General features: G+C 45.1%; 1 protein-coding gene across 1 annotated transcript in view; it reads right to left on the bottom strand.

Annotated features, from left to right (window-relative positions):
• The window catches only part of LOC122932160 (microtubule-actin cross-linking factor 1-like), a 259,477-nt gene that overhangs the window by 115,621 nt on the left and 116,039 nt on the right, over window positions 1-27,817 (bottom strand). The window contains 2 exon segments of the mRNA XM_044286418.1: window positions 4,891-5,124; window positions 6,859-7,008. Of these exon segments, the coding sequence (XP_044142353.1) occupies window positions 4,891-5,124; window positions 6,859-7,008 (384 nt within the window).

Consider the following 27,817-nt stretch of genomic DNA (forward strand, 5'->3'; position numbering starts at 1 on the left):
CATGCTATGGGAATGAAAAAAACTGCCAGAAATCAATAGTGCTATTTATGTTCTAGGAAACGGGAGATCTGTCAGATCCTGAAATCTAAAATGCCTTAAGCTGCATTTACACTACCTAACCGAGCAAGCATTCATTGGGAAGGGACCGCTGCTTCCCGATAACTTTCTGCTCGTCAGTGGAGGTGAAGAGCTGCACTTGCATGCAGCAATCACCTCCACTGTGTGGGGACAAGTGATGGCTATTGCCATTGTTTGTCCTCATACAGAAATAGTTTCTGGGCAGCAGATAGTTGTTCACACAGCATAATGTGCTGCCCAGAAAAAATGATTTAAAGGGTACCTGTCACCAGTTTTATGGTGTCCTAACTAAGGGCAACATAAATAAGTGACTGATTGTCTTAGCAAAATGCTGGGTCAGCTCCAGCTGATAATGATGAGTCATGAATATTCATGAGCTCCTGACTCTCCCCGCCCACCTGCTGCTGAATGGCAGTTTTTTTTCCATATGAATCATCAGCAGGTGGGCAGGGGAGTGGCTATAGCTCTGAATTAAATATACGCTGGACTCAATTCAGCTCATTAGCATGCGGCATCTTTGTGTGTATATTATGAGGTAACCATCTGTCACACCAGTAAGTGAATACATCTAAGGTGCTTTTTAGTAGTTAATGATTGTATATAATTAGTTAGATTATAATCAAATATCCACATGACAGGTTCCCTTTAAATGGGGTTATCCAGGAAAATATATCTATGACTTATTCTCAGGGTAGGTCATCAGTATCAGATCTGCAGGGGTGCCACACCAGGGACCCCCAACAATCAGCTGTTATAAGAGGCCTTGAACGCTGCATGCTTCTTCCTAGGCCAATGACATCACTGTACATCGGTCATATGGCCTAGTTGCAGCTCAGCCTCATTCAAGTCATAGGGGTTGAGCTGCAATACCAAGCACTGCCACTATATGATGTATAGCGCTGTCCTTGGAAAGCTACTGGGAGCCTGCATCACTCACCAGAGTCATCATTGTTTTTTCCAGGATAACCACTTTAACCACTTCAACCCCCCTAGCTGAAACCCCCTTAATGACCAGGCCACTTTTTACACTTCTGCACTACACTACTTTCACCGTTTATTGCTCGGTCATGCAACTTACCACCCAAATTAATTTTACCTCCTTTTCTTCTCACTAATAGAGCTTTCATTTGGTGGTATTTCATTGCTGCTGACATTTTTACTTTTTCTGTTATTAATCGAAATTAAACGGTTTTTTTTGCAAAAAAATGACATTTTTCACTTTCAGTTGTAAAATTTAGCAAAAAAAAACGACATCCACATAGAAATTTTTCGCTAAATTTATTGTTCTACATGTCTTTGATAAAAAAAAAATGTTTGGGTAAAAAAATAAAATGGTTTGGGTAAAAGTTATAGCGTTTACAAACTATGGTACAAAAATGTGAATTTCCGCTTTTTGAAGCAGCTCAGACTTTCTGAGCACCTGTCATGTTTCCTGAGGTTCTACAATGCCCAAACAGTACAAACACCCCACAAATGACCCCATTTCGGAAAGTAGACACCCTAAGGTATTCATTGATGGGCATAGTGAGTTCATAGAACTTTTTATTTTTTGTCACAAGTCAGCGGAAAATTATGATTTATTTATTTATTTATTTTCTTACAAAGTCTCATATGCCACTAACTTGTGACAAAAAATAAAAACTTCCATGAACTCACTATGCCCATCACAAAATACCTTGGGGTGTTTTCTTTCCAAAATGGGGTCACTTGTGGGGTAGTTATACTGCCCTGGCATTTTAGGGGCCCAGATGCGCGAGAAGAAGTTTGAAATCAAAATCTGTAAAAAATGACCGGTGAAATCCGAAAGGTGCTCTTTGGAATGTGTGCCCCTTTGCCCACCTAGGCTGCAAAAAATGTGTCACACATCTGGTATCGCCGTACTCAGGAGAAGTTGGGGAATGTGTTTTGGGGTGTCATTTTACATATACCCATGCTGGGTGAGAGAAATATCTTGGCAAAAGACAACTTTTCCCATTTTTTTATACAAAGTTGGCATTTGACCAAGATATTTATCTCACCCAGCATGGGTATATGTAAAATGACACCCTAAAACACATTCCCCAACTTCTCCTGAGTACGGCGATACCACATGTGTGACACTTTTTTGTAGCCTAGGTGGGCAAAGGGGACCAAATTCCTTTTAGGAGGGCATTTTTAGACATTTGGATCTCAGACTTCTTCTCACGCTTTCGGGCCCCTAAAATGCCAGGGCAGTATAAATACCCCACATGTGACCCCATTTTGGAAAGAAGACACCCCAATGTATTCAATGAGGGGCATGGAGAGTTCATAGAATTATTTTTTTTTGCCACAAGTTAGCGGAAATTCTTTTTTTTTTTTGTATTTTCTCACAAAGTCTTCCTTTCCGCTAACTTGGGACAAAAATTTCAATCTTTCATGGACTCAATATGCCCCTCACGGAATACCTTGGGGTGTCTTCTTTCCGAAATGGGGTCACATGTGGGGTATTTATACTGCCCTGGCATTTTAGGGGCCCTAAAGCATGAGAAGAACTCTGGAATATAAATGTCAAAAAAATTTACGCATTTGGATTCCATGAGGGGTATGGTGAGTTCATGTGAGATTTTATTTTTTGACACAAGTTAGTGGAATATGAGACTTTGTAAGAAAAAAAAACAATTTCCGCTAACTTGGGCCAAAAAAATGTCTGAATGGAGCCTTACAGGGGGGTGATCAATGACAGGGGGGTGATCAATGACAGGGGGGTGATCAATGACAGGGGGGTGATCACCCATATAGACTCCCTGATCACCCCCCTGTAAGGCTCCATTCAGACGTCCGTATGTGTTTTGCGGATCCGATCCATGTATGCGTGGATCCGTAAAAAAAACATACGGACGTCTGAATGGAGCCTTACAGGGGGGTGATCAATGACAGGGGGTGATCAGGGAGTGTATATGAGGTGATCACCCCCCTGTAAGGCTCCATTCAGACGTCGTATGTGTTTTGCGGATCCGATCCATGTATCCGTAAAAATCATATGGACGTCTGAATGGAGCCTTACAGGAGGGTGATCAATGACAGGGGGGTGATCAATGACAGGGGGGGGGGGTGTAGTGTAGTGGTGTTTTAGTGCTACTTATTACTGAGCTGCCTGTGTCCTCTGGTGGTCGATGCAAGCAAAAGGGACCACCAGAGGACCAGGTAGCAGGTATATTAGACGCTGTTATCAAAACAGCGTCTAATATACCTGTTAGGGGTTAAAGAAAAAAAATCACATCTCCAGCCTGCCAGCGAGCGATCGCCGCTGGCAGGCTGGAGATCCACTCGCTTACCTTCCGATCCTGTGAACGCGCGCGCCTGTGTGCGCGCGTTCACAGGAAATCTCGGCTATCGCGAGAGGACGCGTATATGCGTCCACCCAGAATAGCAGGGCCGCCGCCAGGACGCAATCCTGCGTACGGCGGTCCTGAGGCGGTTAATGTGCTCCATGAAAGATCATTTCACCAGATGAACGAGCATTTTGCAGCAAATTTACATGGGCCTATTATTGGAAATACATGTTCCTTCCCAATAATTGGCCCAACAACCAGGCCGTGCAAACCAATCTTAGTCCTTTTGCTACAGTAGAGAGACATTGTGGACTGCTCCCCTACACATTAGACTACTGGTACAATCTTTCACAATGTATCTGCATCTGAATGCAGCACTAGTCCTCAGACACAATAATGTAGCTATATAGTTCTGACCTCTGTTCACATCTGCATCGCAGCTTCTGTTCATAATGGAAGCCACAACACACTGCTGGATTTTCTGCATGACAAATGGGTTTGCCGTTTTGTAGGCAAGAAGAGCACTGCATGCTGTGGTATTCTTGCAGTCAAGGAATTACAAAAAGAGGCTCCAAACAGAGCCTGACCAGCAGTGTGAACAGAGCCTAAAATCAGTTCATAAACACAATCACCAGATTCTTCTTCAGACAATCCAGAATTAGATACTGTGAAATTCACAAACATGTCCTTCTTAAAAAAAATCATAATGTTTTAAACGGCAGCTATCAGCAGATTTGTACCTATGAAACTGGCTGACCTGTCACATGTGCGCTTGGCAGCTGAAGGAGTCTATGTTGGTCCCATGTTCATATGTTCCCGCATTGCTGAGAAAAACCATGTTTTAATCTATGCAAATAGGCCCCTAGGAGCAACAGAGGTGTTGCCATTACACCTTGAGGCTCCGCTCTCTCTGCAACTACCGTCTCCTCTGCTCTTGGATTGACAGGGCCAGACAGGTGTGATCACGTTTACATTGCCTAACTCTGTCAAAGTGCAGAGGGTGCGGCAGTTGCAGAGAGAGCAGAGCCTCTAGGAGAAACAGTAATATCCCTTTGGGTCCTAGAGGATAATTTGCATATATTAAAACTTGATGTTTAAACATAGGAAGAACATAGATGTCTTCAGCTGCCAAGCGCACATGTAACAGGTCAGTCAGTTTTATAGGTACAAATCTGCTGACAGCTGCCCTTTAATATATAACTTATTTCTAACGTGGACGTTGTCATCATAGACTATTCAGATGACTGGACAATTGTGTAAAAAAAAAAAAGTAAATATTTTCAATAAATGGGATAGATAGCCTACATGTTACTTATATAAAAGCCTAGACATATATAGGGGATAATAAGGACATGTAGGGGCCATACTGGGTGTATCCAACATGCTTGGTCCCTTCTTTTCCCCCCAATTTTAATCTAATGTTTATGACCAGTTTCATAGGTTTTAACATCAAAACCCTAGACACCATTCACACAAATCTCCAGCTCCACCTCATGTATGGAATGGCACAATAGGTTACCTTTTTGGTTTCCTCTAAAACGGCAGTGCTCACTGCAGACTCTAACTGTTTCTCGGTCTCCCCTGTTCTTTGAAGCACAGACTGGTACTGTTCCTTAGCCTTCTGCAACTTTCTTTGGAAGGCCTCCAGTTCTTCTGGATTCATTTTTTTTCTATTCTGTTCAAGGAAGTTCTCAGCTGTTTTGATGGCTCGTGAAAACTGCTTAGCTCTGGCTTGAACATCCTTATGGAGGTTCTATTTGGAGGAAGCAGGAAAAAAACACACAGTATGAAACACATGGTACGTGACAAACAAAATCAGGTGAAGCTTTAAAGGGACCGATCCATCAGAAAAGGATATTTCTTTTAAACTCAGTGGGGGAGACTGACTGTATCTTCCCCATATGCCAGAAAGCTGGCGTGAAGGTCGCATATTCCAGATTTGTGACTTTGTAAACGGCACTTGCACAAATATTTTTGCACAAGTGCAGTTTCTAAGCCGTCCTTTCCACTTTCTGGTGCAATCGGCCCCTGCAGATCTATCATCATTTATGCCAGTTTTCTGGGGTAAATGATGACTGAAATCTAAGCCACTTGGTGCAGATTTCATTCTAGGCACACGGACTACAAGAGGATTTGCTTAATTTATAATGGGGTGCACACCTCTTCATAAATTAAGTACATCCTCTGGCAAAGCAGGAGATATAAGATGTCTGTAGAAAGTGCCGGTCTTAATAAATCTCCTCCAATTTTTTGTAAGAATTTTTGCCAGGTTTTTTTTTCATTTTGCCAGTGCTATAACACTAAAAACTAAATACAAAATGCTGTCCTTCTGTAGCAGTCAGCAAAAAGAAAAAAACTACTAATATAGATAGGGATTTCATTGTTAATTTAGTGCTGCTGCGTGATGTTATCGGTTATAATAGTAGACCGTAGAATTTGGATAACAGTATGTAAGCTCCACTGTTCTCGATAGGCCTTGATAAAGTTGCCTACGGAAGAGCACTGCACTTGTCAGTGAAATGCGTGATGCTCCCCTGTCCCTCTCTGATCAGAGTGATGGTCTGACTGAAAAAGTTATGGCGGATCTAGACAATTAGATAATTGTTACAATTCAAACACTAGCGATTCAAGTTGGACAATAAGCATGTGATGTAAATGTATATAGCGACTGAATAATATCACTTAAAATGCTCGTTCAACACTTGTGAAATTGTTGATTTGAACAAATAAATCATCTGTCGATATTTAATTGCGGCAGTGTAAAGGTGCATTGTGATTTTTCAGAAATGTGGACGAAGTCAAAGCAGGCATGCTACCGATTATCTTACAGTACTATATCTGTCTCCAAACAGTCAATGATCATCGACTGAGCAAGTAAATCATCGAATATAAATGATTTCGCACACAAGGGGGAGATTTATCAAGACAGACGCTCTCTGCGCCTGTCTTGATATCTCCTGCACTGTCGGCACAGGCCTCATAATAAATTAGGGGCATCCTCCGGCAGTCTGTATGCCTAAACAGAGATGGACAACGGCTCAGAGCTGCTGTAGATCTCTGGCTTCATTTGCACCAGAAAACTGACCACCCTTGTCACTCCCCCTTTTGAAAAAGTGCTGAGGGTGGCATAAAAATACTTTTAAAAAGTCGCATTTAAAAAGTTGCAAACACACAGCTAGCAACTTTTTAAAGCCATTTTTTAAAATGATAAATCTCCCCCCAAAACCCTTGCATGAAAATGCTTGTCTGTCACTAGCGTTCAGTCAATGATAGTGATTGCGTTATTAATCGCCCAAACAAAAAAGAGCCAGGGCAGGAAGTAGAATACAAGGAGTGACTTAAAAAATAAATCCAGAAAACCATCCACCCATCTTTTGCCAAAAAAATGTATAAAAAATACTTCAAATATTCCCATATACGCTGTTAATATGTAAGCAGAAGAATTGTTGGTAGTGTCCGTTTAAAACTAGATAGACTAACGTATCACCTGCATGCTCTGGTACTGATCCTGCAGACTAGAGAGGTCCTGCGTGCTGGCACCAGTCTGGTGATCATTCACAGCTTTTTCTATTTCTTCAGTCCAAGAGCTCAAGCCTTCCAGCTCCTGGGCACAAACCACCTGCTGCTCCTGAAGAGTCTACAAGGAGATAAAGACCTTCAGAAACCGAGACACAGAGCACACAGGTACCTGCATTTAAGTTATTGTCTGTACACTGTTAGGACCGAGCTGGGTTACAATCGGCATAGTCTGATGCCTTTTTCCCTTCTCTACATTTCCCTGCCCGAGCACTATGTGAGCACGATGTGTCCTTTCAAAAATAGCCCAAAAAAATAATAATACCCTAGCCTATTCTACACAAGTAACCATAGAGTGGATATCAGTGTTAACACCAGTGCCAGACTGGGGAAGAAATCCTTCACTGTTAAGAGAGAAACCTAGAAAAGCAAAGCAAACAAGAGGTTAAAGACAAATCAAACAGTTAATGGACACTGTTAATACAGACGAATACAGTCATTGATAAAACAGCTGGTACCTGGTGACTACTGGTACTTCCTCTTTCTACATGAAAAAACTGAAGGACCCTTTTACACGGGTCAATGATTGGGTACGAACACTGTCTCACGTAAACATGCGGCTAATCAACAAAGTCGCATCTTCTATGCGTTTTTAATTTCCACTTTAGGGTCATTCTATCCAGGCCTCGGTTTAGCTGGTAAGCAGTGTGTAACAGGTAAGCAAGCATGCTGCCTAAAATTAAAGGGGTTGTCTGGGACATTTATAACCGTGCCTGAATGCAGAGGATGAGTTAGAAAAATAAAATAAAATTACGCAACTCATAATTCCCCCGCCACTCTAGTGCTTCTGCCGGTCTCTACTGCTGTCTTGCAATGCAACTACTTGCACTTCACCAAAGCAGCAATCACTGTCCATTGATTGGCTGCAGTGGTCAAGTGCAGGTGCTCACAATGTTATCACTTTAGGACTGAAGCACAGACAGGAAAAAGATTTATAGGGGTTGTGCACACCTGCAAAGGGGAGCATACTCACCTGCTTCCCACGCCTTTTCTCACCAGCCTTTGCTGCTCTCCCTTGCTGTAAACTTCCGTTTTGACGTTGCTGCAGCTAATCGCTGGCTGCAGAGGTGACCTGCTTCCTTTGTGTCATGCGACTATTTGTCACTGCTACAGCCAGCAATTGGCCGCAGTGGCGTCAACACAGAAGTTTACAATCTGGAAGTGCAGCGGAGCAGCCAAGGCTGAAGAGAGAAGGACTTGGGAGCCAGTGTTGGGAAGCAGGCGAGTAGGCTTCCTTTCGCAGGTCTGCCCAAGAAGGTGCACAACCCCATTTAGGAGGTGTGTAACATTTTATTATTCATCACATCCTCTACATTCAGACACTCTTAAATGTCCCAGACAACCCCTTTAAATCTCAAGCTGAATGTCACCTGACGTTCACGGAACTGCAGCACTTCATTCTGAGCCAACAATCTTTCAGAAGTTTCACGAAAAGATTTCTGCAGCTCATTCAAAAGACGAAGTAACGTGCGACTTTGTTGTGGCGACAAATCTTGAGCTTGCTCAGAAATAAAGAGCTGGACGTCATAGGCAATGTTCTCCAGATCGACCCGGATGTCTGACACAGGTTGCTTCAAATTCTACAACACAAGAAACAGGGTTACTAGTTATGCTTACAGTGGTGTACTCTCACAAATCTAGCAATAAAATAAATAAAAGGATCCTCATAAAATGTGCTCAATAGTGAAGAACAATATACATAAAAAATAACATCTCACAATGACGACATTTCTGAATGGGTAAACTGCTATAATACAGTTAATCAACTCACACACATAGAAAATCCAAGGAATTACCTCTACAATATTCATCTCTTCGCCTACTGTAGATACTGATCCAAAACCACTTGTCTTCTGGCAGTCAAGAGAGTCTGAGATCTCCTTTACCTTCTGCAAAAGAGTCTGCAGTTTGCTTTTGAGCTCATGATGCTCAGCACAGACTTTTCCCTTTAAATAAAGAACATAATGCTATTATATTAAAAGTAGTTCTAAAATATATTATATAAAATATATATTAACCTCTTCAAGCAAAACAAAAGCCAATTTGGACCAAACGCCGGAGCCCCAATTTTCAAATGTAACATGTCTCACTTTATCTGGTAATAACTGTAGAACGCTTTTATTGATCCAAGCAATTCTAAAACTGTTTTCTAGTGACACATCATACCTCATGTTAATGGTGAATTTGTGTTATGTTTTACCTTTATGTCAAAAAAAATAAAAATAAAATGCTAATTTTTCAAAATTTTCAGCAATTTGGGTATTTTCTAAATTTTTATTTCTCCGATTTTAAAACAAAGTTATTCCTTGCAAATAAAAAATAAAAATAAAGTTTTATAAAAATGTATTTATTTTTCCCCAATTAAGTCATTCAAAAATAGAAGAAAAAATACATATTTGGTATCGCTGCATCCATAACGACCGGCTCTATAAAAATATCACATGACCTACTCCATCAGGTGATGTTCGTGTGCCTGCCTCACCATCCCGGACACAGATAAGTATTAGCTTTGAGTTTGTTTGTTTTTTTGCGTGTGAGCTAACTTTAGGGGGCAGAGTAGGACATACTATTACTGCAGGGACAGTGGGGGCAAATCATTACATGGGGGAAAATTACTCAATAGGGAGCAGTGTGGAGGCAAATTACTTAATGGGGGCCCCTACTATATAGGGGACGTTGCTACTGGGGAGGCACTGTAGGGGCATTTCTATTACAGGGACATTATTTTTGGGGACACTATACAGGCATTATTACCTGGAGCACAATATAGGGTATTATTATTACTAGGGCACTCTAGGAAACATTATAATTGCTGTAGACACTATAGAGACCGTTGGGATAATTTATCAAACGGGGTGTAAAGTACAACTGGCTTAGTTGCCCATAGCAACCAATCATATCTCACCTTTAATTTTTGACAGCTCCTTTGGAAAATGAAAGGTGGAATCTGAATGGCTACTATGGACAACTAAGCCAGTTCTACTTTACACCAGTTTGATAAACTACCCCAATTATTTCTACTGGGGGGTCACTATTTTTTCATCAGTATAGTGCCAGGGACATTGGGGGGAGCACAACGGGCACAGTATTGGGAGTGGCAGCAGAACATTGTTGGGACACCACGATGGGGAGATTGATGGAAAAATTGGGAAATCTAACGTGTCTGTGTAACAAACTCTGCAGAAACGAGAAGCTGAAAGAATTTGTCATGGTGGTCTGGGTCAAACGGAGGAGAAGAGGAAAGAGAAGGTCTACATGACAGGAGATGTCACTGGATATAAAAGGGTATGTGGTGTTGTATTCTGCTATATGTAGAGCTGGCTCACTGCTTGGACCTGCGTTTCATCTTCTCCTCCAAGTCTTTTTATTACAATCATATGTATTTTAAATTTGGAAAATTTGTAACAGCCCAGATAACCGTGATCCAAAGAAAATCTCTACCACGTCGCTATAGGATACTTGCGCTGCTAGTTCCAGAGGTGGGACGTATTCACACAAAAGGCAATAGGATTGAGTTGGAACCGCGCTGCTGTTTTTAGACCAGCCCCCTTCCTTAGTGCAAACTTCCAAATGGTAAGACACAAGACAACGATACTCCCGTTGTTTGTTCCACGAAACTCCAACAGCTTCTCTAGGGGGTATCAAAAATCACAACATAGTGTAATACCTCCGATGCATTGAGATAATAAAGGTTTATTATACTCACAAACACATTCAAATTGCCAGCATATCTTAAAATAAATCCACATCTCTGCCCGACCTGGGTTTCGCTCAAGGCTTTGTCAGGGGCGATGTCTAAAGTCGTCTAAACCTTACCCTCCCCAATCCCTAAACTCGCAGGGAGTATCCTCCCAGTTTGATAGAAACCTCCCTTAACACCAACGCCGCCAGCTTCACATCTCCACCAAATAAATATAGTTCCATCCACCTATAATTAAATAAATAATTAAATAAATAATTTATAAAAAAATTAAATAAATAAATATCTAAAATTCATACATAAATCTTCTAATATAGCTACCCGTTCTATTTCCATATGATACGTGCACCTTATACATTCATAGACCCCACGTCATTGATCACATGCTAAAACCAATGATCATACACATTTGATTCCAGTAATAGTAACCCGTCTCTTCATTCATAAAATGATCACATGTGCAAACTAAACATCACTGGTCACATGTTTCTTACAGCCAATGGTTCGACTCAGGGAGATCAAGGAAGTGGAACCATTGGCTGTAAGAAACATGTTAACAGTGATGCTTAGTTTGCACATGTGATCATTTTATGAATGAATGAATGAATGAATGAAGAGACAGGTTACTATAACGGGAATCAAATGTGTATGATCATTGGTTTTAGCATGTGATCAATGACGTGGGGTCTATGAATGTATAAGGTGCACGTATCATATGGAAACAGAACGGGTAGCTATATTGGAAGATCTATGTATGAATTTTAGATATTTATTTATTTATATGTGGACTGAACTATATGTATTTGGTGTAGATGTGAAGCTGGCGGCGTTGATATTAAGGGAGGTTTCTATCAATCAAACTGGGAGAATACGCCCTGCGAGTTTAGGGATCGGAGGAGGGTAAGGTTATAATGAACCAACCTCAGATCAACTTTAGACATCGCCCCTGACGAAGCCTTGAGCGAAACCTGGGACGGGCAGAGATGTGGATTTATTTTAAGATACGCTGGCAATTTTAATGTGTTTGTGAGTATAATAAACCTTTATTATTTTATTAATGCATCGGAGGTATTAAACTATGTTGTGATCTTTGATACCCCCTAGAGAAGCTGTTGGAGTTTCGTGGAACAAACACATGGAACAAAACAGGAGTATCGTTGTCTTGTGTCTTACCATTTGGAAGTTTGCACTAAGGGAGGAGGCCGGTCTAAAAACAGCAGCGTGGTTCCAACACAATCCTACAGATAACAGTGATAACTTTCTGTGTACAGATAGAGCAGTAGATGTTCCCTGCAGTCCTATGTAACACCCCACTGTGTTATGTGGGGTGTTACATATGACTGCAGGCAACATCTATGACATCTGTAAGAGAGTTATGAGATGGTGGGGGTCCGACTCCTGTTCCAGTGAGCGCCGCAGCCCCTTTGCTCTTTACCAAGCACAGCTCTGTCCATTTGATAGCACTGTGCTTGGTATTGCAGCTTATCCCCAATCACTCAGATGGGACTGTGCTGCACCTAGACCATGTGAACGATGAATGCAATGTCATATGGCCTAGGAAGAGACTGTGGCGCTCATGAAGCACCGCAGCCTGTTCATGCAGATTTTTTTTTAACCTAAAATGGAGGGAGGGGCCTGAGTTGGGTAGACAGCCCAATGCACGCAGCTTTTTTTTTTTTTTTTTTTTGTGTGTGTGCGTGGTATCGAATAGTATTGAGTATCACAATACATTTTGGTATCGAAATTGAATCCAAATTTTGGTATTGTGACAACCCTAGTCAGGAAGGGAGCAAATGGCCTGCTCTGGACGTGGTTAACATTACCCATAGGTCTACTCTATGTTGGCATCATTTTGTAAATTTAATTTTAAAAAAATTAGGATGTTAGAATGTTTTTAAATTTTGGAAGCAATTTTTTACATTTTCAAGAAAATTTTCAAAACTGTATTTTTAAAGGACCAATTCAGTTCTGAGGAGACTTTAAGAGGCTTACATATTCCCATTTTAGAAATTACACCCCTCCAACTATTTAGAACTGATTTTACAAACTTTGTTATCCTTTATGTGTTCCATGGGAATTAAAGCAAAATGGAGGTGAAATTTCATTTTTTTGTGTGCAGATTTTCCATTTGAACCCATTTTTCCTGTAGCACAGAAAGGCATAACAGCAAAACAAACCTCAATATTTATTATGCTGATTCAGCAGTTTACAAAAACACCCCATATGTGGTTGTATATCTCTTCATGGGCACACAGCAGGGCTCAGAAGGAAAGGAGCACAATATTGTTTTTGGAGGGCAGATTTTGCTGGAATGGTTTTTAGATGCCATGTTACATTTGAGACCCTGAGGTACCCCTAGAAAGAAAACTCCAAAGTGACCCAATTTTGGAAACTTCATGCCTAAAGGAACTGATCAAGGGCTGAATTCAATGCTTTGACCCAACAAGCATTTCATAGAATTTAGAAACACTTGGCTGTGAAAAATAAAATGTCATTTTAGGGGCCATAACTTTTTGATTTTTGTTGTTGACTGAGCTGTGTAAGGATTTGTTTGTTGCAGGACAAGCTGTAGTTATTTTTTTGGTACCATTTTGGAGTACAAATGACTTTTTGATCTTTTTTTATACCATTTTTTAGGAGGTATAGTGGGATAGCTGAGTGTATACCCATGGTGCTGTGTCCCCCCCAATTACATTAATAAGAAAATTACAATTCTCGCAGTGTTTTTTATTTTTTTACGGGGTTCCTCACTTTGAAAGTGTCCCCAAGTGCAGTCACAAAAACCATCAAGTGCTACAAAGAAACTGGCTCACATGCGGACCGCCCCAGGAAAGGAAGAGCAAGAGTCACCTCTGCTGCGGAGGATAAGTTCGTCCGAGTCACCAGCCTCAGAAATCGCAGGTTAACAGCAGCTCAGATTAGAGACCAGGTCAATGCCACACAGAGTTCTAGCAGCAGCCACATCTCTAGAACAACTGTTAAGAGGAGACTGTGTGAATCAGGCCTTCATGGTAGAATATCTGCTCGGAAACCACTGCTAAGGACAGGCAACAAGCAGAAGAGACTTATTTGGGCTAAAGAACACAAGGAATGGACATTAGACCAGTGGAAATCTGTGCTTTGGTCTGATAAGTCCAAATTTGAGATCTTTGGTTCCAACCACTGTGTCTTTGTGCGACACAGAAAAGGTGAACGGATGGACTCTACATGCCTGGTTCCCACCGTGAAGCATGGAGGAGGAGGTGTGATGGTGTGGGGGTGCATTGCTGGTGACACTGTTGGGGATTTATTCAAAATTGAAGGCATACTGAACCAGCATGGCTACCACAGCATCTTGCAGCGGCATGCTATTCCATCCGATTTGCGTTTGGTTGGACCATCATTTATTCAACAGGACAATGACCCCAAACACACCTCCAGGCTGTGTAAGGGCTATTTGACCATGAAGGAGAGTGATGGGGTGCTGCGCCAGATGACCTGGCCTCCACAGTCACTGGACCTGAACCCAATCGAGATGGTTTGGGGTGAGCTGGACCGCAGAGTGAAGGCAAAAGGGGCAACAAGTGCTAAGCATCTCTGGGAACTCCTTCAAGACTGTTGGAAGACCATTTCAGGTGACTACTTCTTGAAGCTCATCAAGAGAATGCCAAGAGTGTGCAAAGCAGTAATCAAAGCAAAAGGTGGCTACTTTGAAGAACCTAGAATATGACGTTTTCAGTTGTTTCACACTTTTTTGTTATGTATATAATTCCACATGTGTTAATTCATAGTTTTGATGCCTTCAGTGTGAATCATTAAGGCCTCTTTCACACTTGCGTTCTCCGGATCCGGCGTGTACTCCACTTGCCGGAATTACACGCCGGATCTGGAAAAACCCAAGTGTACTGAAAGCATTTGAAGACGGATCCGTCTTCACAATGCTTTCAGTGTTACTATGGCACCCAGGACGCTATTAAAGTCCTGGTTGCCATAGTAGGAGCGGGGAGCGGTATACTTACCATCCGTGCGGCTCCCGGGGCGCTCCAGAGTGACGTCAGAGCGCCCCAGGCGCATGGATGACGTGCCATGCGATCACGTCATCCATGCGCCTGGGGCGCCCTGACGTCATTCTGGAGCGTCCCAGGAGCCGCACGGATGGTAAGTATGCTGCTCCCCCACTCCCCGCTACACTTTACCATGGCTGCCAGGACTTTAGCGTCCCGGCAGCCATGGTAACCACTCTAAAAAAGCTAAACGTCGGATCCGGCAATGCGCCGAAACAACGTTTAGCTTAAGGCCGGATCCGGATCAATGCCTTTCAATGGGCATTAATTCCGGATCCGGCCTTGCGGCAAGTGTTCCGTTTTTTTGGCCGGAGCAAAAAGTGCAGCATGCTGCGGTATTTTCTCCGGCCAAAAAACGTTCCGTTCCGGAACTGAAGACATCCTGATGCATCCTGAACGGATTTCACTCCATTCAGAATGCATTAGGATAATCCTGATCAGGATTCTTCCGGCATAGAGCCCCGACGACGGAACTCTATGCCGGAAGACAAGAACGCAGGTGTCAAAGAGCCCTAAGCCTGATCAGACCCTCAGGGTATGATCGGGCTTAGATACATGGCAAGTCTGGATGCCTTTGTAAGGCGTCCGGTTGCTGTGGTAATTCATCAGGCTGCTGCAGCCATTGCAACGCGGCACCCTGATGGGGGAGAGAGGGAGCCCTCTATTAACCCCACAGATGCAGCTGGTGGCAGGTAAACGTCCGAAACCGATTTCAGATGTTGCAGCAGAGTGTCAGCTATATGTTACAGCTGACACACTCTGCTGATGGCAGCGGCTCTGTTCCTGAGCAACTGTCATCACAACAGGGACAAAAGGAGAAGGCTGCAGAGGACATCTGGGGGACAATAGTGGCACCGAGACACAGAGGTGGTCTGGCCGGATTTTCAGACTCTGCTCTCCACTGTTGCGCTCTGAATGGCTGGTCTACACAGACTAATGAATTAGAGCAATTGCCGGCAAGGGACCACTCTGATTGGTCCCTTGCCGACTTCTCTGGTGTCTCTGCTCTCCAGGAGAGTGGAGACTCTGGGGCTGTGACACTTTGCAGTGTCCCAACCCAGGTTAGCTATTTGGACGTAAGTACTGTATACGCCCGATTGCCTTAAATTACAAGCAACCTGGACATAAAGTTACGTCCAAATGCATGAAGGAGCTAAAGGGCTTGTCCAAGGGTTACATATTTTTTCCTCAAATTCCAAAGCCGCACCTCGCAGGACATGCGAAGGGAACTATACTTACCCGCTGCCTGAACCTCAATTCTAAGTCTGTGTGTCCCAAGATGTCTTCGCATCACTGCTGGGTTATGTGCTGCTTGGGGACACATTATCACAGAGACCAGCCATTGGATGCAGTGGCCCACATAACTCTGTCCATGCAATGCACGGGAATCGGAAGTCAAGTATAGACAACCTGGGACCCACAGAGCTGCAACCAAGCAGCGGGGACCAGGTAGAAATAGTTCCCTAACAGATGCCACTTTTGGGGGTGGGGTGGAATTCAAAACAAGAAAAATATTTAAAACCTCACTGTATAGATACCGTAGGCAATACTACATCATAAAACCGTGCACTGTCATCAGTGGGTCCACGGTCACTACTAATACTGACCTTTTCAAGCTCAAACACATCCTGGAGCTGTTTAACCCGAGACTCTGAAATCCCTCTGACGGAATTAAGAGATTTCTCCAAGTTCTTGGCATCTTTTTCTAAAGCCCGCAGGAGCTGAGATGGCACGTGAGGAGGCTGTTCGGATACAATCAACTTCACAAAGTCAAGCTCCTTCGCTACATGAGATTCCAAATTCTTCAGTTCCTGGTCTAGCACCTTAAGAAAGTAATGATAATATAATCTTTGTATTAGAAAAATAATCATCAATGTATTTAAATCAAACTTCAGAAAGGATTTGAATAAAAAAAGGATAACAAAATAAAAGGTTACTGATCCCGAGACTGACTGCACTAAATGTGACTGTTCAGCATTATGGAAACTCAGATTAACCCCATTACTGGGGCACATGTATCATGACTAACCAAATACTGCAACTAGACCCAAACTGTAGCTTTAATAATCAGGGAGCAGTTCACACTTAAAAGGGGTTCTCCACAAGTCATTAAATAAAATTACTGAAAACAATTAAAGGGGTTTTCTGAGATTTTCATACTGATGACCTATCCTCAGAGTATGTCATCAGTATCTGATCGGTGGGGGTCCCCGACGATCAGCTGTTTGAGAAGCCCGTGGCCTTTTCTCAGGTTTTCCTAGGCCAGTGATGACACGTTCATGTGTCGCATGGCCTAGAAGCAGCTCAGAACATTCATGTGAATGGGGCTGAGCGGCGATACCAAGCACAGCCACTAAAAAATAGACCGCAATGTGCTTAATGAGCACAGAGAAGGTTGCAGTGCGCACAGGAGCGCTCTCAAAACAGCTGTTCGCCAGGGGTCTCAGGTGTCGGACCGCCACCGTTCAGATACCGATGACCTACCAGAGGAAAGGTCATCAGTAGAGATGAGCGAACTTCTGTTTTAAGTTCGGCGTCTAAAGTTCGGGTTTGGATTAGCGGAGAATCCCGATCTGGAACCGGATATGGATTCCGACTTCCGTTGTGGTCCGTGGTAGCGGAATCAATAATGGCCGATTATTGATTCCGCTACCACGGACCACAACGGAAGTCGGAATCCATATCCGGTTCCAGATCGGGATTCTCCGCTAATCCAAACCCGAACTTTAGACGCCGAACTTAAAACAGAAGTTCGCTCATCTCTAGTCATCAGTAGTAAAATCCTGGAAAACCCTTTTTAAAATATTACTTTATTATAAATATTTTACCAAATTCCTTTGATTAGTTATAATGGCTCGTTTTGTTTAGGGAACAATTATTAAGAGAAAAAAATGGCTGCTGTCCTATTAGTATACACAAAACCTATCCTAATCACAAATAAAGGACAAGTTACTTCACAACACTGAGCTAAAGAGAGGTCTCATCCTCTCTGCTCTGCCTGTCAGGGATTATGATCTGGAATAGTTTTATATGCTCTTCAAATGAAACTCTGTCTCCTCATGAACTCGATTCCTACAAAAGTACAAAGAGGAGGGTGGGGAAGTGGCTAATGAGCAACAGCACTTGTATGCAGTCAGCTACATTACCAAAGCCCCACATTACCAGTCTGTCCTGTCTGTCCTCTCTTTACTTGAGATAGGTTCAAGTGATAGCTGCATATACCTGCAGCTTTAACTCCTGAAATTATTTCTAAAGGCTGTAACACTTAAAGGGGTTGTCCGGGTTCAGAGCTGAACCTGGACATACCCATAATTTAACCCAGGCAGCCCCCCCTGACTTGAGCATCAGAGCAGTTCATGGGCTCTTTTGTTTACAATACCACACTGCCGGGCGGAGACTTCCACCCGGCAGTGTGCTTGGTGACGTCACCGGCTGTGATGGGCGTGCTTTAGCACTGCCCTAGCTGTTTTGCTGTTTTAGGGCAGGCCCATGGAGAGCACGGTACGTCACCGGGTCTCCAAAAATTGCCTTTGCCCTGCACGATTTAGTGCAGGGCAAAGGAGAGCATCGGAGCATAAACTGGTTCGAAGCTCAAGTCAGTGGGGCTGCTTGGGTGAAAATGGAGGTATGTCCGGGTTCAGCTCTGAACCCGGACAACCCCTTTAGTGTAACTCAGCTAGCAATACGGATAATGTTTAATAATTTAGATTGGCAGCTTTCAAACACACCTGGATCACATACCTAGCTGATATACAATCAGATTCTGTCTGCCTGTATAACTGTACATAGTTCCAGGGGGAGGATATGGGCTTCTGTGTATGCTATCTATCCCTCTCCCCCCATCAATCAGAGAGCATAATTTGATTGTCATTTTTCCCCCCCAGAAAAACGAGATTTTTGTGAACTCACCTGTAAAATTTCTCTCTCGCTTTATTCATTGGGGGAAACATGATCATGGGTATAGTTTGCTGCTGCCACTAGGAGGCGACACTAGGCTGAATACTGATAGCTCCTCCCCTGCAGGCTATACCCCCTCCAGCCTGGAGAGATCAGATCAGTTTATGCTCCAGTAGTAGGAGAAGCAGAATTAAACTGAAAACCAACAGGAACTGCACACGGTCATAAGACTGAACCAAAAACAAGGTCCCAACTGGCAAAACATTGACCCCACTTGCCGTACAAAGAACATTGGGTGGGTGCTTTGTCCCCCCAATGAATAAAGCGAGAAAGAGATTTTACAGGCGAGTTCACAAAAATCTTGTTTTAACGCTCATATCATTGGGGGACACAGGACCATGGGACGTCCTAAAGCAGTCCCTGGGGAGGGAAAAACAAATCCCCCGAAACGAGCTCCCTCATGGAAGTCACTACACTGCGGCCTGCAAGACTCTGCGGCCGAAAGCAGCATCTGCCGAGGCTAAAGAATGCACTCAGTAAAATTTTGTGACGGTGTGTAGGGAGGACCAAGTTGCCGCCTTACACAACTGAGACGCAAAAGCGTGGTGGAGGTGAGCCCAAGAAGCCCCGACCGCTTTGGTAGTGTGAGCCGTGATCCCGGGCAGAGGCACCTTGTCCCTGGAGCGATAGGCCTCGGCAATGGCCGACCGAATCCACTGGGCAATCGTCACCTTGGAAGCCACCAAACCTCTACGAGGACCTTCCGATATCACAAACAGAGCATCCGTGCACCTAAAAGGGGCCACAACAGACAGGTATATCTTCAAAGCCCGCACCACATCCAGACGATGGAGAGCAACCTCCCGTGGATGAGAAGGCTTAGGGCAAAACGAGGGTAGAACAATGTCCTCGTTAACGTGAAATGCGGAAACTACCTTTGGTAGAAAAGATGGCCACCTTGTCTTGATGGAACACCAAGAAGAGCTCCTTGCATGAAAGAGCCACCAGTTCCGAAACCCTTCTAATAGATGTAATGGCCACCAAAAACGCCACATTCCAGGAAAGCAAACGAAGGGAGACCTCTCTCAGAGGTTCGAATGGAAAGGGCTGGAGCGAACCCAGAACTAGGTTCAGGTCCCAAGAGTGCGACGGAGGCAGATAGGGAGGCATGGTGTGAGCTACCCCTTGTACAAAGAGGTCTTGATCAGACCTAAGACGGCCAGTGTACGCTGGAAAAAATGGATAGGGCTGAGACCTGCCCTTTCAGGGAGCTAAGAGCCATAACCAGTTCCAATCCGGACTGAAGAAACGCCAGTACCGTAGGAAGGGAGAACCTCCAGGGAGGAAGACCGTGTTCCTCACAGAAGCGGAGGAAGGACTTCCAGGTCCGATAGTAAATCCTGGAAGAAGAGGGCTTCCTGGCTCTAATCAGTTTGAATGACTACATCAGAAAAACCCCTTTGTTTCAACAGCCACGCCGTTAAACGCAGCGTATCTAAACTGGGCCCTGGTAGAGCAGGTCGGCTCTGAGCGGAAGAGGCCACGGAGCAACCCCCAGAAGAAGAATGAGCTCTGAGTACCAATCTCGTCAAGGCCAGTCTGGGGCGATCAGGATTGTCTGGATGTCCTCCATCCTGATTCTGCGCAGGATCCGAGGCAGGAGTGATAAGGGTGGGAACACGTAAATGAATGAGAAGCTGTCCCATGGTGCCACGAGAGAGTCTACGTCGTACACCGCTGGATCTCTTGCGCGAGACAAGAAGCACGGGAGCTTGCGATTAAGTCTGGATGCCATCAAGTCCACTTCTGGGTCGTCCCCACCGGAGACAGAGAGCCTCAAACAACTCCGGAAGGAGAGACCAATCCCCCGGATCCACCGTTGTCCGGATGAGAAAGTCTGCCGTCAAATTGTCCACTCCTGGAATGTAGACTGCTGAAATCACCGGGGATAATGGGATTCCGCCCACTGTAGAATCTTTGCAGACTTCTGCATCACCGCAAAGCTGCGAGTGCTCCCCCTTGGTGGTTGATATAAGCCACAGCCGTGGCATTGTCCGATTGTACTCTGATTGAACGACCCTGCAGAATGGGAGTATGACGACGAAGGGAGAGATAGATGGCCCGGAGTTCCAAGATGTTGATGGGCAGTTTGGACTCTGATGGAGACCAAACGCCCTGGACCATCTGTGTGGTGAAGACCCAGTCCCAACTGTGGAGGCTGGCGTCAGTTGTAATGATCGTCCATATCACTGGAAGGAAGGATTTCCCCGTAGTCAGGTGCGCAGTCGCGGTCCACCAACCAAGAGCCACAAGTGCTTGCCGATACAGACGAATCCTGCGATCCAGAGAGTCCGGAGATTTGTCCCAGGATGCAAAATGGCCCGCTGAAAACACCTGGTGTGGAATTGAGCTAAAATGTATGGCCTCGAAGGAGGCCACCATCACGCCCAGCACCAGTATATAATTGTGGGTGGACGTACTACGGCGCTGAAGTAGCAGACGCACAGACTTCTAAATGTGCAGTCTCTTGTCCAGTGGCAGGCGCACCACGGCTGCACCTAAATCTAATATCATGCCGAGGAACCTGACCTGAGTGGCGGGAGACAGGAAGGACTTCCTCAGATTGACTATCCATCCGAAGTGTAATAGTTTGCTCAAAGTGATCCGAAGACTCTCCTCACCGTAGGAGCCTTGATCAAGAGGTCCTCCAGATATGGGAGAAGAGTAATGCCCCTAGATCACAGAAGGCCTAGAAGGAGCAGCAAGTACCTTTGTGAACACACGTGGAGCTATCGCCAGGCTGAATGGCAGGGCGACAAACTGGTAATGGCACGAATGAATGGCAAAACGAAGAAAACGTTGATGAACGGTCACGATGGGGATGTGTAAGTAGGCATCCTGTATGTCTATGGACGCCATAAATTCCCCCTGTACCAACAAAGCAACCACGGAGCGAAGGGACTCCATCCTGAATCGCTGAATGTGGAGGAAGCTGTTCACTACCTTGAGGTCCAATACTAGGCAGACATCGCCCTCCTTCTTGGGAACCACAAACGGGTTTGAATAAAAGGAAATATAAATAAGTGGTTGGCTCACACCTAGTGGCTATGACGGGTGCTGCTAACTCGACTTGGGTGCCCGACCCAAAAATGTGTAATATGAAGAAAAAAAAAGGGGGAGTGAGCACTCACCACGCTTAGACCATAGGATATTGTAATCTTTTTATTTATTAGGACCTTGTTAGATCCAATAATATTCACATAAAATTCACATAAAATTATAACATACACATCAAATTATACCATTCACATCCACTAAAAAACAATTGGTACCAATAAATAAATACTAATCGGGGTTGGAGAACCCGATATTGATGCCACAGTCCTCTGGATATTAATATTGCAGTCAATTGTGTAGAATCCACTCTTGGTACTTGTAGTACCACAAACCGCATCCGAGTGTCCAAAAAAGGGGCCGCAAACCACTGATCAGATAACAATGTCCAACAAATAACCCCACCAGGTCATTTTCACGTTGTATATGTTGGTATAATTGGTGAACTTAAAAGTCCTTCCATGGATATTTGCAGAAAACAATAGGGCTGCTCAAAGTAATACAGCTGCTACGTGCACAATTTGGTGATGTAAGTTCCTACCTGGTTCCTTCAGCTCCCGCTGGTGCGTCTCAAGATCCTCCACGAGAGGCGAGCTGCGTCTCGCGTCGACCGTCTCGTACTAGTGATGTCACACTATCGCGGGACTAGGCAGGCAGGGATAGTACCTTGTTCGTAGCGTCCAAAGCTCTATATTGTAGCGGTCCTTAAGATCAGAAAGTTTTCTCCTTATTATCGCATGGCCATGCAATGAAGATTAAATAGGTTAGGTGGGCGCTTTTCTTCCTCTCACCAGACGCGTTTCGGGGCATCTGCACCCCTTCCTCAGTGGTTGTTGGTTTGAATAAAAACCTGTAAACCTTTCCTCTAAGGGTACCGGAGTAATCACCCCCCGTAAAAGAAGGGAACAAACTGCCTGAAAGAATGCCGCAGGCCGAACTGCATCCCTGGGAGGTTCAGAGAGGGAAAAAAGGTTGGGCGGGATAGACAAACTCTATCTTGTAACCTTTCGTTGGTCTTGAGTGGATGGTCTAGCCGTAGAGGAGGCTGCCGGACGGGTCCCAGAAAACCGACTAAAGGACTGCTAACGGGAGGATGGATCTCTAGGACAAAAGGGTGCTGAGACAGGGTTGAGACAGATGGGTGCTTTTCCCCACACGTTGCTATCGAAATAATCTCATCTAGCCGGGCACCAAAGAGTCGAGACCCGGCAAAAGGAAGCCTCGAAAGTGAGCATTTAGAAGATGAATCGGGGATGTAATAGAACTGTGCCCATAAATGCCGTCCAAGGTGGGGAAGTGGGCGCACAGAACACGCCGCATGCGGTAATTGAACCGCGTCCCTTCCTTGAGCGGGCGGAGGGAGGTCCGCTGTATGAAATGCCGCCGCCTCTGCAACGACAGGTGGCCGGTAGTGGATGCATCCCTACCCCTTACAGCAGGGAGAGTGTGATAATCACTTGTCTTCATCTGTGATCTTTGCCCTTTAGTGTTCCTCCAGCAGGACCGCCACGACGACCGCTAGTAGAAAGCGACAGGAGTCCGGGCAGAGAAGGGCTGGCGAGTAGGTGGCCCTCTTGTTGGAGGGAGCAGGGAAGAGAGACTGCCCTGGTCCACTTTGTCTTCTTGGGGAGGCAGAGCAGTGGGACAGCAGACAATGGCCAGCCTCCCAGGGAGACAGACGCCATGTGAATCTGTGCCCCATCCCGGAAACCTACAAAAATATATAGAATAAAATAAATCAAAAGAGAGCCACCCTGCTAAGCAGGGAGGTCTGCCTCCTACGACACTAAGCTAAAAACTGATCTGATCTCTCCAAGCTGGAGGAAGTATAGCCTGCAGGGGAGGAGCTATCAGTTTTCAGCCTAGTGTCGCCTCCTTGTGGCAGAAGCAAGCTATACCCACGGTCCTGTGTCCCCCAATGATATGAGCGAGAAAAGTGTGAGAAGGTGAGCACTTGTTCATCTAATCATCAGGGTTGCGCGAACCCGAACTGTAAAGTTCGGGTTCGTACCGAACTTTAGGATTTTTGGACCACGGACCCGAACCCGGACATTTCAAGAAAAGTTCAGGTTCGGCGAGTTAATGGCGCTTTTTGAAAGGTTGCAGAGCAGCCAATCAACACCTCGTGTGCTCTTAGAAGCCATCACAGCCATGCCTAATGGCCTAATGGCATGGCTGTGATTGGCCAGTGCAGCATGTGACCTAGCCTCTATATAAGCTGGAGTCAAGTAGCGCTGCACGTCACTCTGCTCTGATTAGTGTAGGGATAGGATGCTGCTGCTGTGAGGGAGAGAATAGGACAGAATCTTTAATCAGAAGTGCTTGTTAACTCAGCAATCTACCTAGATTTTGTTTTGTGGGTGCAGTGCACAATCTTTTTACCCTGCCCTGAGCCCAGTGACCCAGAAAAATAACTTTTATCCGTCTATTAGTCAGGTGGGCGGCGGCGGCCATTTTATGCAAGTTCTGTGCACCAACAGTGCATGTGTGCAATTGTGACAGTCAAATCGAAGCTTGAAATACTGCAATTATATTTTGGGTTAAAAAAAAAATTAGAATCACCCATTTTTGGCAAGACCCTACATATGCAGCCTTTGCAGCATTACTCAGTGTGCAATTTAAGCTGAAAATACAGCAATATTTTTTAAGGTTTTAAAAAACTCCTTTTTGGGCAAAATACTAAATTTTACAGCCCTTGCTGCATCTGTCATTGTAAAATTCAAGCGTTATATACTGTTGTCATATTCTGTCATTTAAAAAAACACCCTTTTTGGGCAAAATCCTAATTTTGCGGTGTTTGCTGCATCTTTCATGGTTAAAAACAAGCTAGAAATACTTCAATAATTTTCCTGGTTTTCAAAAACACCTATTTTTGGCACTCCCCTACATCTGGGGCCTATGCCGCATTAGTCAGTGTGCAATTTAAGCTAGAAATACAGCAATAATTTTCTGGGTTTTAAAAAAACACCCTTTTTGGGCAAAATACTCAATTTTACAGCTCTTGCTGCATCTGTCAGTGTAAAAATTCAAGCCCAATATACTGTTGTCATATTCGGTTATTAAAAAACACCCTTTTTTGGTAAAAAACGAAATTTGCGGCCTTGTCTGCATCTGTCAGTGTAAGATACAAGCTTGAAATACAGCAAAAATATTCTGGGTTTAAAAAAAACACCCATTTTGTGCAAAGTATTTAAAGGGACACTGACAGGCCCAATTAGCATATTGAGTTATATAGATCACAGTACAGGTCATATAAAGTGTATTATAATCATGTAAGTATCCCCCCTGCCCACCTTATAAATACGGAAATATAAAGTTTTATAACCTGCTTGTCCGGTCTCTAATCTGCCCAAGGGGCGGCGTTTCATCTGAAAATGCGCCCAGCCAGCCGCTCCCAACTGCCGTTCTGAAGCCCCGCCCAGCTCATCAATATTCACGTGGCTGGGCGGCGGCTACAACTCTCCAGGTCTCGATCCTGCGCATGGGCAATCGAATCCTCCTGGCATCGTTCGTGTGTAATCTTCTGCGCCTGCGCCCCGCCGTGGTTAGATCGCGCCTGCGTACACACCCTGCCTGCGTCCCCGAGCCTCTGCCTCATGCGCATGCGCCAGACACTGTTCATAGCAGCAGCGCTTCAGGCGCATGCGCATGAGGCAGAGGCTCGGGGACGCAGGCAGGGTGTGTACGCAGGCGCGATCTAACCACGGCGGGGCGCAGGCGCAGAAGATTACACACGAACGATGCCAGGAGGATTCGATTGCCCATGCGCAGGATCGAGACCTGGAGAGTTGTAGCCGCCGCCCAGCCACGTGAATATTGATGAGCTGGGCGGGGCTTCAGAACGGCAGTTGGGAGCGGCTGGCTGGGCGCATTTTCAGATGAAACGCCGCCCCTTGGGCAGATTGGAGACCGGACAAGCAGGTTATAAAACTTTATATTTCCGTATTTATAAGGTGGGCAGGGGGGATACTTACATGATTATAATACACTTTATATGACCTGTACTGTGATATATATAACTCAATATGCTAATTGGGCCTGTCAGTGTCCCTTTAATATTGCAGCCCTTGCTGCATTTATCAGTGTGAAATTCAAGCGTTATATATTGCTGTCATATTCTGTTATTTAAAAAAAACACCCATTTTGGGCAAAAAACTAAATTTGCGGCATAGTACTTAATATTGCAGCCCTTGCTGCATTTGTCATTGTAAGATACACACGTTAGATATTGGTGTTCTATTCTGTGCAAAAAACTAAATTTGCGGCCTTGTCTGCATCTGTCAGTGTGAGATACACCCTTTAGATACTTTTGTTTTATTCTGCTATAAATAAAAAAAACCTATTTTGGGCAAGATCCTAAATTTGAGAAATATGAGGAGAGCGTCAAATAAGGGACGTGGCCCCGGTCATGGTGCTGCTGGTGGAGCTCCTGTTGCAGGAAGAGGACGTGGTCGATCTGTGCCAGCTACACGCACAAGTGAAACACCTTCCTCAGGTGCGAGTAGGCAACAGAACCTTCAGCGGTATTTGGTCGGGCCTAATGCGGCTCTACGAATGGTGAGGCCAGAACAAGTACAGGCGATAGTAGATTGGGTTGCTGACAGTGCCTCCAGTTAGTTTACATTGTCTCCCACCCAGTCGCCTGCTGAAAGATCAGAGTTGGTACCTGCAGCCGATGTCCATCAGTCGAAATCAGACAAGCAATCTGAGCCCCAAGTCATGCAGCAGTCTCTTCTGCTTTTTGATGACTGCTAGCAGGGTTTCCCAGTGCCATCCACCTAGCCCCAGAAGTGTAAGAGACTGAGTTCACCGATGCCCAACCACTTATGTTTCAAGATGAGAACATGGGAGGACTACCGTAGCACGTCTCAGCTGATGACGAAACACAGGTGCTGTGGCTTTCGAAAGTGTGCAGACCGACAAGGAGGGCAGGGGTGAAGACTGGGTAGAAGATTAAGTGGAGGACAATGAGGTCCTCGACCCCACATGGAATCAAGGTCATGCGAGTGACCTGTGTAGTTTGGAGGAAGAGGCGGTGGTCGCACAGAGCCACCAGCACAACAGAAGAGGGAACAGGGTGCAAAAGCGGAGCGGCCATGCCCTAGACAGTACGCCTGCTACTGCCTACCGCAGCAAGGGACCGAGCACACCAAAGCCAGATCCAAGGAGTTCCCTGGCGTGGCAGTTCATCAGACAATGTGCTGATAACAAGACACGAGTGGTTTGCACGCTGTGCAATCAGAGCCTGAAGCGAGGCATAAACGTTCTCAACCTGAGCACAACCTGCATGACCAGGCATCTAAGTCCAAAGCACAAGCTGCAGTGGAGTAGACACCTCAAAAATAAAGAAAGGTCTCTGGCTCCTCCTGCTTCCTCTTCTGCTGCAGTCTCAGCCTCTTCATCCACCTCTGGAGTGACGGTGCCACCTGCCACCCTGCAAACAGAGGATCTGCCAGCAACACCACCACCTGAGTCACCAAGCATCTCCACAATGTCCCACTCAAGCGTTCAGCTCTCCATCTTCCACACACTGGAACGGAAGAGGAAGTACCCCCTACCCACCAGCGATCCCTGGCCCTGAATGTCTGCATTTCAAAATGACTGTCCTTAGAAATGCTGTAATTCTGTCTGGTGGAGACGGAGAGTAAGCCTTAAGGCGGTGGCTGTCCCACAGTACATCGTGCCTAGTGGCCACTACTTTTCCAGGCGTGCCATCCCTTCCCTGCACAACCAAGTAGGGGACAAAATCAGGTGTGCACGGCGCAACACCATCTGTGGCAAGGTCCACCTAACTACAGATACGTGGACTAGTAAGCACGGTCAGGGACGTTATATCTCCATAACAGCACACTGGGTAAATGCAGTGGCAGCTAGGCCTGAGGCGGATACCAGTTTGGCGCATGTCCTTCCACCACCGAGGATTGCAGGGCACTTCAGTTTGCCTCCTGTTGCTTCCTCCTCCTACTCTGCTTCCTCCTCCGGTCAGCGTAACACCTTCACCACCAACTTCAGCACAGCCCGGGGTAAACGCCTGCAGGCAGTTTTATAACGTATCTGTTTGGGGGGACAAACCCCACACCGCGCAGGAGCTGTGGACGGGCATGGTACAACAGACC

This window comes from Bufo gargarizans, chromosome 3 (assembly GCF_014858855.1).
Source record: "Bufo gargarizans isolate SCDJY-AF-19 chromosome 3, ASM1485885v1, whole genome shotgun sequence".
NCBI lineage: Eukaryota > Metazoa > Chordata > Amphibia > Anura > Bufonidae > Bufo > Bufo gargarizans.